This window comes from Hemiscyllium ocellatum, chromosome 8 (assembly GCF_020745735.1).
Source record: "Hemiscyllium ocellatum isolate sHemOce1 chromosome 8, sHemOce1.pat.X.cur, whole genome shotgun sequence".
Classification (NCBI taxonomy): Eukaryota; Metazoa; Chordata; class Chondrichthyes; order Orectolobiformes; family Hemiscylliidae; genus Hemiscyllium; species Hemiscyllium ocellatum.
Genome location: NC_083408.1, coordinates 86,423,785 through 86,439,630, shown reverse-complemented (window position 1 = coordinate 86,439,630; position 15,846 = coordinate 86,423,785). Strand labels below are relative to the sequence as shown.

The 15,846-nt window shown below is 41.5% G+C and overlaps 1 protein-coding gene across 1 annotated transcript in view; it reads right to left on the bottom strand.

Annotated features, from left to right (window-relative positions):
* The window catches only part of lrrc9 (leucine rich repeat containing 9), a 220,808-nt gene that overhangs the window by 191,850 nt on the left and 13,112 nt on the right, over positions 1 to 15,846 (bottom strand). The window contains exons 3-4 of the mRNA XM_060828987.1: positions 7,892 to 8,110; positions 1,975 to 2,115 (exon numbers count right to left, since the gene is read on the bottom strand). Of these exons, the coding sequence (XP_060684970.1) occupies positions 1,975 to 2,115; positions 7,892 to 8,110 (360 nt within the window). The remainder of the gene's footprint in view (positions 1 to 1,974; positions 2,116 to 7,891; positions 8,111 to 15,846) is intronic.

Sequence of the window (15,846 nt, the reverse complement as noted above, 5' to 3'; positions counted from 1 at the left end):
TCCCCGAGTTTAGGGTTTCTGCAGTCCTCACTTTCTCCTCGATGACCCTATTGAATGGCAGCATAGGCTCAAAGGGTTGAATGGCCTACTTTTGTTCCTAATTTGTATTTATGCTCATCTTTCATTAGTCTTCTCATGTCCTTGTGCTTCTGTGCAGTGTCACCTCAGTACGAGGCAAGATGGATAACGAGCACCTGTTGAGATGTGGTATTTAGATTTTCAAAAGACATTCAAAAAGTTTATTTCACAACATAAGCGTTCATGTATTGGGGATGATACATAAATATGAGTAAAGGAGTAGCTAACTGAAAGGAAACAAAAGATGGACTATGTGTCAATTTCGGGTTGGTAAATGTTAACTAGTGTAGTATCAACCAAATTGGTTGTGGTCCTCAATTATTTATTGCCTCCATTAAATTTTCTTATTCATGCACAGGATGTAGGTGTCACTGACTCGGCCCATCACTGTCCATCCTTAAGGTATTTGAGGGTCAACCACATCGCTAAGGGTTTGGAGTCATATGTAAGTCAGACTAGGTGAGGATATCAGATTTTCTTCCCTTAGGACATTAGTGAGCAAGATGGGTTTTTCTGACAATTGACAATGGCTTCATGGTCATAAGTAGATTCTTAATTTCACATATTTTTTACTGAATTCAAATTCCAACATCTTCCATGGTGGGATTCGAACCCCAGAATGTTAGCGGAGTTTCTTGACTAACAACCTAGTAATAATACTAATAGGCCATTGCCTCCCCTATTAATGACTTTGATAAAAGGACAGGCTGTAATTGCATCCAAATTTGCTGATGACACAAAAATAGGTGGGAAAGTAAATCACGAGAATACATCTACAAGGGACATAGGAATAAATGAGTAGTGAAATAATTTAATGTGATAATGTGAGGCTTTTCATTTTGGCTGAAAGAACAGAAAAGCAGAATGTTATTTAACAGGAGAGTGATGGCAGAATACAGCAGTACTGAGAGATTTTAGTATCCTTGAACACAAATTGTTAAAAAGTCAGCATCCAGGTAAGTAATTTGAAAGGCAAATAGAATGTTGGTCTTTATTACAAAGGGACAGAATCTAAGAGGGAAGAAGTCTTGTTGCAGCTTTAAAGCAGTGTTGAGATAGCACCTGGGGAACTGTGTATAATTTTCACCTCCTTGAGTAGGAATATACTTGAATTATAAATAATTCACAGAAGATCCTACATCAATTTCTGGGTTGAAGGGGGTCATCTTATGAGGAACGGCTGAATTAGTTGGACCTTTACTCACTGGATTTCAAAAGGACAAGAGGTAATCATGTGTAAACAGATTCTGAAGGGGTTTGATAGCGTAAATGCTGAAGCCCCAATGATGGGTTATGCCCAAAACAGAGTCCTTTGCTCCTCAGATGCTGCCTGACCTGCTGTGCCTTTTCCAGCGCCACACTTTATTAACAATGACTCTTCAGCATCTGTTGTCCTATCTCCTAAATGCTGAAGGGATGTTTTCTGTTGTTGCAGAATACACAACATAGGCGAACACTTTAAGCAGAAGGTGTCATTCACTTAAGATGGCGAATAGGAGGAATTTCTTCTCAGAGGTTATTAATCACTAGAATTCTCTTCACCAGGGAACAATGGATGCTGGGTAATTTAATATATCCATGTTGCACAGATCTTTAACGGTCTGGGGAGTCAAGGATATTAGGATGGTCCTCAATCAGGTCAGCCATGATCTTATTGAATGGTAGAGAATATTATAAGAGGCAAATGGCCTATTCCTACTTCTAATAATTTTGGAGTAATGTACTTGAAACTTCCAAACTCATTCAGGAAATAGTAACTTTCAGATACATCATACCCAGAATGTAGAATGCTATTGCAAGGTTTTTCACGGAGGCAAAACCAAAACAGAGTAAAGAGGGATGGTTAAGACACCTGGTCAAAAATAAACATTTTTAACATGTTTTGAACACACTTACTTCTATAACTTTAATTTTATTATTGTTCAACCAAAGGATCTCCAACTTCTTCAGATTTTCCAGATTTTTAATCTTTGTGATTTGATTGTAATACAAGTAGAGTCTTCGAAGATTTGTACAGTAGCTTAATCTGTTAATATCCTAGAAAAATAATTCAAAGTTATTTTTTGGAACAAATATGATGTTCTAATTGTACTGGTCTCTTATTGCACTACAATAAAGAACACATAACTTCAGAACCTTCAGGTGATCGTCTCAATGGACTCTACAGCCTCCTTTTGCACCTCAACAATTCTGATTTTGCAATTCAATACTTTAGCAACAATTAAAGTAATACATCATGGAGAAGAATTTGTATTTATCTTACACTACCCTACATATCTCGATAACTCTACAGAACATTTCAAAACTATAAATTATTCAAAAAAAATTTAAACACCAAGCAACTTCTACGAATGCCTGTTGGTGACAGCATTGAGCTGTTGCAAACTATACTCTCGACAAAATTAGCAGCATCTTAATGATATGCAGACTTACTTCAACAAGTTACTTTAAAAGGGGTTATATCATTGCCATAAATGTTTTCCAAGGCAATTCAGAAGTATTATTAAAAGGAATTAAGTTTTTGAAACTGTGAAATAGGCAAAATACGTAGGTTTTGCTGAGCATCAGAAAAGAAAAATAAGTGAGGTAGAAAGGCTTACAGAAAGAATTTGAGTTTACAGATTTTACAATTAGAGCGTTGGTCATGAAGGGTGGAGTGCTTAAAGCAAAGGTTTGGCAACAAGCTAGAACTAGAGGAAAACAAAGAAGTAGAAGGTTGGAGAGCAGCAAGAGATTATAAAAGGATTTCAACTTAAGGATGAGAATTTTAACATCCAGATAGTACTTAATTGGGAGCCAATGTCAATCTGTGAGCCCAAGCTTAACAAGGTAATCAGGTTTTAGGATGATATTAGAACAGTTTTAGGGATTGAAAGCAAAACAGGGGCAAGGAAAATGTTATAATAGCCAAGGCTATAGGATTAAAAGAGAATGTGAGGGACTTACCTCGGGAATCGGGCCTCCATTTTGCCAGAATGGCGGGGAGAGGAGTGGTGAAGCGAGGGCTGCCAGGGTGAGTTTTTCCGCATTAAAAGGAACTTATCTCGGGAGTCGGGCCTCCATTTGCCGAGAGGTGCGAGGGATGAGCGAAAGACTTCTGGGAAGTCATATATTGGTTGAGTTACCCGAAACACTACTTGGGTAGCGTCTCCCACCCATCCTCCTCCTCTAACCAAAAAAAAAGGACCTGTGCGCCAGCTTGGTAAGGTAACAAGTTTATTTTTTTTATTCCTTATTTTTTCAACAGTCTCTTTGGGAATTCAGAATAATGGGAATGGAGGTTAGGGCAGTTGAATGTTCCTCCTGCAGAATGAGAGGGGTAAGGGTCATCACTAGAGTCCCTGCTGACTACATCTGCGGGAAGTGCACCCAACTCCAGCTCTTCAAAAACTGCTTTAAGGAACTGGAGCTGGAGCTGGATGAACTTCAGATCATTCGGGAGGCAGAGAGGGTTATTGAGAGGAGTTACAGGCAGGTAGTCACTTCTAAGGTAGAAGAAAAAGGCAAATGGGTTAGTCAGGGGACGGAAAGGGAACCAGCAGGCAGTGCAGGGATCCCCTGTGGCCATTCCCCTCAACAGTAAGTATACTTTTTTGGATACTGTTGGGGGTGGGGATCGACTTACCAGGAAAAAGCAGTGGGGTACAGGGCTCTGGCACAGAGTCTGTCCCTGCTGCTCAGATGGGAAAGGGGAAGAGGAGCACAGCAGCAGTCATTGGGGACTCCATAGTTAGGGGGACAGATAGGAGGTTCTGTGGAGACAAGAGAGACTCATGGTTGATGTGTTGCCTCCCAGGTGCCAGGGTTCGAGATGTCTCTGATCGTGTTTTTGGGATCCTTAAGGGAGAGGGTGAGCAGCCCCAAGTCATGGTCCACATAGGCATCAATGACATAGGTAGGAAGAGAGATGGGGATTTAAGGCAGAAATTCAGGGAGCTAGGATGGAAGCTTAGAGCTAGGACGAACAGAGTTGTTGTCTCTGGTCTGTTGCCCATGCCATGTGCTAGTGAGGCAAGGAATAGGGAGAGAGAGGAGTTGAACACATGGCTACAGGGATGGTGCAGGAGGGAGGGTTTTGGATTCTTGGATAATTGGGGCTCTTTCTGGGGTAGGTGGGACCTCTACAAACAAGCAGGATGGTCTTCATCTGAACCAGAGGGGTACCAATATCCTGGGGGGGAAATTCGCTAAGGCTATTGGGGTGGGTTTAAACTAATCCAGCAGGGGGGATGGGAACCAAAATTGTAGTTCAAGTATAGAAAATGTTGAGAGTAGGAAGATCCAAAATCAAAGTTTCAGGGACGCAAGATGGCACCGGCAAGCAAGAAGTTGGTTTGAAGTGTGTCTACTTCAACGCCAGGAGCATCTGGAATAAGGTGGGTGAACTTGCAGCATGGGTAGGTACCTGAGACTTCGATGTTGTGGCCATTTCGGAGACATGGTTAGAGCAGGGACAGAAATGGTTGTTGCAGGTTCCAGGATTTAGATGTTTCAGTAAGAACAGAGAAGATGGTAAAAGAGGGGGAAGTGTGGCATTGTTGGTCAAGGACAGTATTTCAGTTGCAGAAAGGATGTTTGGGGACTAGTCAACTGAGGTAGTATGGGCTGAGGTTAGAAACAGGAAAGGAGAGGTCACTCTGTTGGGAGTTTTCTATAGGCCTCCGAATAGTTCCAGAGATGTAGAGGAAAGGATAGCAAAGATAATTTTCGATAGGAGTGAGAGACAGGGTAGTTGTCATGGGAGACTTCAACTTTCCAAATAATTACTGGGAACGCTATAGTACGAGTACTATAGATGGATCAGTTTCTGTCCAGTGTGTGCAGGAGAGCTTCCTGACACAGTATGTATTCAGGCCACCAAGGGGTGAAGCCACATTAGATTTGGTACTGGGTAATGAGCCCAGCCAAGTGTTACACTTGGAGGTAGGTGAGCACTTTGGTGATAGCGATCACAATTCTGTTATGTTTACTTTAGTGATAGAAAGGGATAGGTGTATACCACTGAGCAAGTGTTACAGCTGGGGAAAGGCAATTACAATGCGATTAGGCAAGATTTAGGAAGCATAGGATGGGGAAGGAAACTGCAGGGGATAGGCACATTAGAAACGTGAAGCTTATTCAAAGAAAAGCATGTGTGTGTCCCTAGGTAAGTATGTACTGGTCAGGCAGGGAGGAAGCTGTAGAGCATGGGAGCCATGGTTTACGAAGGAAGTAGAATCTCTGGTCAAGAGGAAGAAGGCGGCTTATGTTAGAATGAAATGTGAAGGCTCAGTTAGGGTGCTTGATGGTTACAAGGTAGCCAGGAAAGACCTAAAGAGAGAGCTCAGAAAAGCCAGGAGGAGACATGAGAAGTTGTTGGCAGATAGGATCAAGGTAAACCCTCAGGCTTTCTATAGGTATTTAAGGAATAAAAGAATGACGAGAGTAAGATTAGGGCCAATCAAGGATAGTAGTGGGAAGTTGCGTGTGGAGTCAGAGGAGTTGGGGAAGCACTAAATGAATATTTTTTGACAGTATTCACTCTAGAAAACGACAATGTTGTCGAGGAGAATACGGAGATACAGGCTACTCGACTAGGTGTGATTGAGGTTCTCAAGGAAGAGGTATTAGAAATCCTGTAGAGTGTGAAAATAGATAAGTCCCCTGGGCCGGATGGGATTTATCCTAGATCCTCTGGAAAGCCAGGGAGGAGATTGCCAAGCCTTTGGCGTTGATCTTTAAATCATCATTGTCTACAGGAATAGTGCCAGAAGACTGGAGGATAGCAAACGTGGTTCCCCTGTTCAAGAAGGGGAGTAGAGACAATCCTGGTAATTATAGACCAGTGAGCCTTAGTTCAGTTGTTGGTAAAGTGTTGGAAAAGGTTAGAAGAGATAGGATTTATAATCATGTAGAAAAGAATAATTTGATTAGAGATAGTCAGCATGGTTTTGTGAAGGATAGATCATCCCTCACAAACCTTGAGTTCTTTGAGAAGGTGACCTAACAGACGAGAGTAAACCAGTTGATGTGGTGTAATTGGATTTCAGCAAGGCGTTCAATAAGGTTCCCCACAGTAGGCTATTTTATAAAATGCGGAGGAATGGGATTGTGGGAGATATAACAGTTTGAATCAGTAATTGATTTGCTGAAAGAAGACAGACTGTGGTGGTTGATGGGAAATGTTCATCCTGGAGTCCAGTTACCAGTGGTGTACCGCAAGGGTTGGTGTTGGGTCCACTGCTGTTCGTCATTTTTATAAACAACCTGGATGAGGGCATAGAAGGGTGGGTTAGTAAATTTGCAGATGACACTAAGGTCGGTGGAGTTGTGGATAGTGACAAAGGATGTTGTAGGTTACAGAGAGACATAGATAAGCTGCAGAGCTGGGCTGAGAGATGGCAAATGGAGTTTAATGCAGACAAGTGCGAGGTGATTCACTTTGGTCGGAATGCAAAGTACTGGGCTAATGTTAAGATTCTTGGTAGTGTAGTTGAGCAGAGAGATTTCGGTGTCCAGATACACAGATCCTTGAAAGTTGCCACCCAGGTTGACAGGGATGTTAAGAAGGCATACAGTGTTTTAGCTTTTACTAATAGAGGGATCGAGTTCCAGAACCACGAGGTTATTCTACAGCGGCCGCACTTGGAGTATTGTGTACAGTTCTGGTCACCGCATCATAAAGGAGGATGTGAAAGCTTTGGAAAGGGTGCAGAGGAGATTTACTAGGATATTGCCTGGTATAGAGGGAAGGTCTTACGAGGAAAGGTCAAGGGACCTGAGGCTGTTTTCATTAGAGAGAAGACAGTTGAGAAGTGACTTAATAGAGACATACAAGAAAATTAGAAGGTTAGATAGGGTGGACAGGGAGAGCTTTTTACCAAGAATGGTGACGGCGAGCACAAGGGGGCATAGCTTTAAATTGAGGGGTGATAGATATAGGACAGATGTCAGAGGTAGTTTCTTTACTCAGAGAGTAGTAAGGATATGGAATGCTTTGCCTGCAACGATAGTAGATTCGCCAACTTTAAGTACATTTAAGTTGTCATTGGACAAGCATATGGACATGCATGGAATAGTATAGGTTAGATGGGCTTCAGATTGGTATGACAGGTTGGCGCAACATCAAGGGCCGAAGGGCCTGTACTGCGCTGTAATGTTCTATATTCTGTGTGAATGATGGTTTGACTACAGTCAAATTGAGGCAGAGTTAAAATCAGGCCTCCAGATTAGAGAGATGGTAATAAACGATCTTACTAATCAGCTAGAAATATGATCAGGACATGTAATCAGACACACCACTCAAAGACTAAATCATGAGCATTTTTCTTAGCACACACTAACAGATCAGCTGAGTATCAAACATTTTACGCTTTTACTTCAAATTTCCAGTGTCTGCAGTACATCATTTTATAGCTCAGAAGGAGAGGGGAGATGATGAGGGTATCAGTGAAAGTGTCTTTGATGCTCTATATCTTTCCTGTGATTTTAGAAATGTAAAGTTCACAATTATTCAATGTAAAGTAGTTGGCAATATCTTGGGATTGCGATAAGATTAAACAATAATGCACCAAAATTATGATGTTATTTTCTCCAAAGCACATTGTAGGTTCTGAAAACACTGCAGTCTGTAATTTTACGAAATCTTTGGTTAATTACATAAAAATGTAATTTACTGCTATTGTACTACATTACAATCAATATGATTTCAAATCTAAAGAAAATTCAGTGTTTCATTAGGAGTACTTGACATGCCTTGAACAAAATAAACTATTCAGAAAAGCATCGTACTCAAGAGTATTCATTTTTACTTCTCCCAAAATACATAACTCACCGTTATATGGCACTCAACAATCCACAGTTGAGTAAGCAGAGGACATGCTTCCAAACCTTCAATTTTTGTGATATTTTGCTTCACTAACGTAAGAACAACTAAATTTGGAAAGTATAGCAGTCCCACCATTTGCGGATATCCGGAGAAGAACATTTCCAGTTCAGTGACTGATGGTCCTTCCAGAGCAATCTTCTCATATGACAATCCATTGCACATACACTGACAAAACATTTTTAAAAATGAATTAGAAGTGAGATTTAATTTCTAGCTTTATTAGATCTCCATATTTCCATAGTCCCAGAATTACATTCATAACAGCAAGAGTTAAATTAAAAACTCCAGTTTTGACTTAGAAACAAACTTTTTAAACCACCAAAGCCCATCTATTTTGGGTGAGCAAATATCTTGACGATTTTTAATGTAACACTTTGAGTTAAAAATCGAGTTGAACAGGACAGACCATCATGGAATATAGAGTCTATATTTTTGTTGTTTCTCTCAAACATAATAACATCAAAGAGAACATAATTCTTCAATCAGCATTTAATTCAGAATTGCCAACAATGAATGGAGATATTGTGAAAGGTTTTACCATGCGATAATTAAAATCATTGATTCCCGACAGAAAAGAAGCCATTCCGCCCATTGAATCTTGACTAATCCCCAGGGGACCATCCCACCCAGATGTACCCTATCTCTGCAACCCCTCAATTCTGATTAAGTGACATCTGCCATAGTATTCTTGGTACCCTATACAAGTCGGGCTCTCAGTAGTTGAGTATTCTTTACTCCATTTCACCCCACCTTTTGTTGTGCAGCCAACTGAGAAAAACATGACCAAATAGGTGAAGGAGGGAAATGGAGGATGGGGCACAAAAAAAAAACTTAAAAGTGGGGGAGCAATGCATGGAGGGAAGTAGTATAGGGAAATCTGCTTGATTAAGTTGCAGTTTCAATAAGGTCCAGTTCCTTAATCAAATTAAAATTATTTAAGTGAGGAATTAAGTTATATTCTGTTCAAAGGTAGTTAATGTAGGAAACTTATGCAATACATGACTTACTCAACCTCACTTGGGGATGTAGAAGGACTGTTACCACTTAGTTCTATATCACTGAACTTTCATTCTTTCAAGATTAAACAAACAAGTTCACATCATACCTAGTATTTTATGCTAATTATGATTATGCACCTTTATTTTGTTGATAATGATTTTGTGTTATTTTCTGTATTAGTTTTACATTGTATAGTTTTAATGTCATGTACAAATTTAGAATTTAAACATTTTTGAAAAAGCTAACTCTTCCCATCATCATTAGCTGCCCATAAAAGCCATTCTCCACCAGATGACCTTTAAAAACAAATGGCCATTGATAAAAGGTATTTGGTGTAATTAGAAACTCTCATCAGTTTAACAAAATTAAGGCAATGAACTCAGAGTATCAATTGCAGAACATGGCAGAGATGGCTTCATGAATAATTGACATCTTAGGAACCAATTCGAAGGCAGTAGGAACTGATGACACTTGGATAGCTATTGTATGTAAAGAAATCAGTTAGTGGTTAGACAGACATCATTTAGCAAGTCAAGACTGATCACGAATTGTTCACGTCAATTAGAGTTCAGGGTGTCTCTAATCATGCACAGGGTGCAGTAGCACAGTAAGGGTAAATAAGACCTGGTTTAATGGTTTGTGTTGCAAGAGAAAAATCGAAAACAGGTCAACTTCAGTCATAGAGACGTACAGCGCAGAAATAGACCCTTCGGTCCAACTCATCCATGCCAACCAGATATCCCAATCCAATCTAGTCCCACATGCCAGTAGCTGGCCCTTATCCCTCCAAAGCCTTCCTATTCATATACCTATCCGGATGCCTTTTAAATGTTGCAATTGTACTAATCTCCACCACTTCCTCTAGCAGCTCATTCCATATGTGTACCACCCTCTGCATGAAGAAGTTGCCCCTTAGGTCTCTTATATCTTTCCCCTCTCACCGTAAACCTATGCCCTCTAGTTCTGGACTACCCCACTCCAGGGAAAAGACTTTGTCGATTTATCCTATCCACGGCCCTCATAATTTCATAAACCTCTATAAGGTCACCCCTCAGCTTCCGACGCTCCTGGGAAAACAGCCCCAGCCTGTTTAGCCTCTCCCTATAGGTCAAATCCTCCAACCCTGGCAACATCCTTGTAAATCTTTTCTGAACCGTTTCAGGTTTCACAACATCTTTTCTTTAGAAAGAATCATGCAAGTGACACTGTCTAGTTAACCAGTATCACAAACTTGTATCACAGTCCGAATAGACTGCAAACCATTGATTTTATTAAGCATCAATTCTTTTGGACATTTTTGATAAACTTAAATTCTTTTGTAAAAACATATTTTACCTTGTAACTAAATGCGCCTTTAGACAGGCTGTCTAAATGGAGTCTGTTGACTGTAACTGACTTAAGATATACAATTAAAGTTAAGTAAATGTTAAGGTCTTATACAAGAGCTGAGGAACAGTCAGACATTTCTGTGGCCAGCAGCAAAAAATCAGAATGGTGTGTTGCTTCCCAGCTGCCCAGGTCAAGGATGTCTCAGAGAGGGTGCAGAAGGGGGAAGAGGGACCAGCAGGAGGTCATTGTACACATTGGAACCAATGACATGAGAAAAGGATAAGATTCTGAAGGGAGAATATACAGAGTTAGGTAGGAATTTAGTAAGGAATCCTCAAGAGTAGTGATATCTCGATTACCCCCTAGTGAGGGTAGGAATAGGAAGATAGAGCAGATGAATGCAAGGCTGAGGTTCTGGTGTACGGGGTGGGGGGGGGTGGGGGGGAGGTTGGGGGAAGAATTCACATTTTTATATCATTGGAATCTCTTCTGGATCGAAGTAACCTGTACAAGGACGGATTGCACCTGAATTGAATGGGAACTAATATACTGGCAGGGAGATTTGCTAGAGCTGCCAGGTTGGATTTAAACTAGTAAGGGAGATAGTGAGAAAAGAGATCAATCGGAGACTGGTACAATTGAGAACAGAAGTGAGTCAAACAGTCAGGGCAGGCAGGGACAAAGCAGAGAACAAGGTAGGACTGATAAATTGTTGCATTTATTTCAATGTAAGAGGCCTAACAGGAAAGGCAGGTAAACTCAGGGCATGGTTAGGAACACAGGACTGGGATATCATAGCAATTACAGAATGGTGGCTCAGGGATGGACAGGACTGGCAGCTTAACATTCCAGGATATAAATGCTACAGGAAGGACAGAAAGGAGGGCAAGAAAGGAGGGAAGAGTGGTGTTTTTGATAAGGGAGAGCATTACAGTTGTACTGAGGGAGCATATTCCTGGAAATCATCCAGGGAAGTTATTTGGGTGGAACTGAGAAATAAGAGAGGGATGATCACTTTATGGGATTGTATTATAAACCCCCTAATAGTCAGAGGGAAATTGAGAAACAGATTCATAAGGAGATTGCAGTTATCTGTAAAAATAATAGGGTGGTTATGGTAGCAGATTTTAACTTTCCAAACATAGACTGGGACTGCCATGTGTTAAGGGTTTAGATAGAGAGGAATTTGTTAAGCGTGTACAAGAAAATTTTCTGATTCAAAATGTGGATGTACTGACTAAAGGAGGTACAAAACCGGAATTCCTCTTGGAAAATAAGACAGGGCAGGTGACTGAGGTGTCAGTGGGAGAGCACTTTGGGGTCAGCGACCATAATTGTACTAGTTTTAAAATAGTGATGGAAAAGGATAGACCGGATTTAAAAGTTGAAGTTCTAAATTGGAGGAAGGCTTATTTTGACGGTATTAGGCAAGAATTTTCAAAAGCTGACTGGGGGCAGATGTTCGCAGGTAAAGGGACGGTTAGAAAATGGGAAGCCTTCAGAAATGAGATAACCAGAGTCCAGAGACAATATATTCCTGCTCGGGTGAAAGGAAAGGCTAGTAGGTGTAGGGAATGCTTGATAAAGGGCTTTTGCCCGAAACATCGACTTTCCTGCTCCTCGGAGGCTGCCTGACCGGCTGTGCTTTTCCAGCACCACTCTAGTCTAGAGTCTGATTTCCAGCATCAGCAGTCCTCACTTTTGTCTAAAGAAATTGAGGGTTTGGTTAAGAAAAATAAGGAAGCTTATGTCAGGTATAAACAAGATAGATCGAGTCAATTGTTAGAAGAGTACAAAGGCAGGAGGAGTATATTTAAGACGGAAAACAGGAGGGCAAAAAGGGGACATGAGATAGCTTTGGCAAATAGAGTTAAGGAAAATCTAAAGGGTTTTTACAATAACGTTAAAGGACAAAAGGGTAACTAGGGAGAGAATAGTGTGAGGCAGCAGGATTTAGAGGAGATGCTAAACAAATATTTTGCATCAGTGTTTACTGTGGAAAAGGACATGGAAGATATAGAATGTAGGGAAATAAATGGTGGCATCTTGAAAAATGTTCATATTACAGAGGAGAAAGTTCTGGATTCTGGAAAAACATAAAAGTGGATAAATCCCGAGGACCTAAGCAGGTGTACTCTAGAACTCAGTGGGAAGGTGGGAAGTGATTGCTGGGCCTCTTGCTGAGATATTTGTATCATCGATAGCCACAGGTGAGGTGCTGGAAGACTGGAAGTTGACTAATGTGGTGCCACTGCTTAAGAAGGGTGGTAAGGACAAGCCTGGGAACTATACACCAACTAACCTAATGTCAGTGGTGGGCAAGTTGTTGGAGGGACTCCTGAGGGTCAGGGTGTACATGTACATTATTTGGAAAGGCAAAGACTGATTAGGGATAGTCAACACGGCTTTATGTCTCACAAACTTGATTGAGTTTTTTGAAGTAACAAAAAAGGACTGATGAGGACAGAGCGGTGGATGTGATCTATATGGACTTCAGAAAAGGTGTTCGACAAGGTTCCTGATGGGACACTGGTTAAATCTCATGGAATACAGGGAAACTAGCCATTTGGACAGAGAACTGGTTCAAAAGTAGAAGACACAGGGTGATGGTGGAAGGTTATTTTTCAGACTGGAGAACTGTGAACTGTGGATTGGTGCTGGGTCCACAACGTTTCTTCATTTATATCAATGATTTGGATGTGAGCATAAGAGGTATAAGTTAGTAAGCTTTCAGATGACACTAAAATTGAGATGCAGTGACAGCAAAGAAGGTTACCTCAGATTACAATGGGATCTTGATCAGATGGGCCAATGAGCTGAGAAGTGGCAGATGGAGTTTAATTGAGATAAATACGAGGTGCTGCATTTTGGGAAAGCAAATCTTAGCAGGACTTATACACTTAATGGTAAGGTCCTCGAGAGTGTTGCTGAACAAAGAGACCTTGCAGTGCAGGCTCATAGCTCCTTGAAAGTAGAGTCACAGGTAGACAGGATAGTGAAGAAGGTGTTTGGTGTGCTTTCCTTTATTAGTCAGAGAATTGAGTACAGGAATTGGGAGCTTATGTTGTGCCTGTACAGGACATTGATTAGGCCACTTTTGGAATATTGCGCGCAATTCTGATCTCCTTCCTGTCGGAAGGACATTGTGAAACTTGGAAGGGTTCAGAAAAGATTTACAAGGATGTTACCAGGGTTGACGATTAGGTTGAATAGGCTGAGGCTGTTTTCCCTGGAGCGTAGGAGGCCGAGGGCAGGGGCCTTATAGAGGTTTATAAAATCATGAGAGGCATGGATAGGATAAAACAGGAAAAGTCTGTTCCTTGGGTTGGGGGAGTTCAGAACTAGAGGGCATAGGTTTAAGGTGAGAAGGAAAAGATATAAAAGAGACCTAAGGGACAACTTTTTCCACACAGAGGGTGGTAGGTGTATGGAATGAGCTGCCAGAGGAAGTGGTGGAGGCTAGTACAATTGCAACATTTAAAAGGCATCTGGATGGCTGGCTATATGAATAGGAAAGTTTGAAGGGATATAGGTCAGGTGCTGGCAGGTGGGACTAGATTGGGATGGGATATCTGGTCGGCATGGACGAGTTGGATTGAAGACTCTGTTTCTGTGCTGCACATCTCTATGACTCTAAGTAACAAAAACAATTCACTGAAATGACATCAAACACTATTAATAATACTGGAAATACAGATTCTCAGAATTAATTGCAGAAAGAGGTTATTCAGCTTGCATTGGCTCTTCCAACACACTTAGTGCCAAACCCCTGCTTTTCTCTTTGCAGACTATTTCTATCCAAATAATCAGAATAAAGGTGACACCCTAGGTCAGACATTGCATTTTCTGATCGACATTATGTATTACAGGAAAACCGACGTTTCAGGCAAAAGCCCTTCATCAGGAATGGAGGCAGGGAGCCTCCAGGGTGGAGAGATAAATGGGGGTGTGGGGCTAGGGAGAAGGTAACAAAGAGTACAAGAGGTGAATGGGGGTGGGGATGGAGGTGATAGGTCAGAGAGGAGGATGGAGTGGATAGATGGGAAGGGAGATTGGCAGGTAGGACAGGTCATGAGGACAGTCCTGGGCTGGAAGTTTGGAACTGGGGTAAGGTGGAAGGAGGGGAAATGAGGAAACTGGTGACATCCACATTGATACCCTAGAGTTGAAGTGTTCCGAGGTGGAAGATGAGGCGTTTCTCCTCCAGGCGTTGGGTAGTGAGGCAGCGGCAGTGGAGGAGGCCCAGGACCTGCATGTCCTTGGCAGATTGGGAGAGGGGAGTTCAAATGTTGGGCCACTGGGCAGTGGGGTTGATTGAATCTCCCTTCCCACCTATCCGCTGCACCCTCTCCTCTGACCTATCACCTTCATCCCCCCCCTCCATCTACCTGACCCTTGGTATTCTTTGCTACCTTCCCCCACCCTCCTCTCTGACCGATCACCTCCATTCACCTACTGTACTCTTTGCTACCTTCTCTCTCTCTCTCTCTCTCTCTCTCTCTCTCTCTCTCTCTCTATCTTTCTCCCCGCCACCTCTACTTATCTCTCCACCCTGAAGGCTCCCTGCCTCCAATCCTGATCAAGAGCTTTTGCCAGAAACATTAATTTTCCTGCTCCTCGGATGCTGCCTGACCTGCTGTGCTTTTCCAGCACCACTCTAATGTAAACTCTGGTTTCCAGCATCTGCAGTCCTCGCTTTTGCCTATTACATATTACCAGTAAATATTACATAAAACATTACAGCGCAGTACAGACCCTTCAGCCCTCAATGTTGCGCCAACCTGTCATACCAATCTGAAGCCCATCTAACCTACACTATTCCATGTACATCCATATGCTTGTCCAATTACAATTCAGCTTTCTTCAGAAATTAGAGAGTTTGGCATTCACTAACATTGATACAGGACTGTATTCATAGGGCATAGATTGGGACTTGCTAAAAGTGCAAGGTTCAAAATGTTCAAATCTGTAAACAAAGTTGACTAATTATGGAGATATTTTCTGTCTCAGAGCTGGTAGGTGGCCAACAGTATGTGCCTGTCTGTCTGTATGTATGTACCTGTGTGAGTGTGATTGAGACAGAGATTGTTTTGATCATTGGCATTTCATCAGTTGTTGGTCTTCCATCATGTGAGGAGACAACAAGATATCTCTATACTCTTTGGAACTGAGAACACCCTGCAAAGATCATGGCTCCCAGCCTGCAATGAAGAGTTGTCAGTCTCCCCATTGATTGGTAGCTCTTTGAGGTGCATTATTGCTCCAATGCCAGATTCATGTAAAATCCACCTGAGACTCCCAGAACCGGCCAAGGATTTAATTGGCCTCAACTCAGATTGGCTAATAAACAGGGCTTCTCCTTCCCATAAAAACACCAGCTGGCAGTTTTGGAATGTTTGTAGTTATATAGTTTTCAAATCTGGACAGCCCAATGAATGCCACCATTTCTTTATCAACCATGACAAATACATTAAAATAATGAATAAAGTCACATCCTTCAGGAGAAAATAGATAACTTTTAATTAACCATTATTTATTAATTCCAGATCAATGATTTAATAATACAAAGGGTT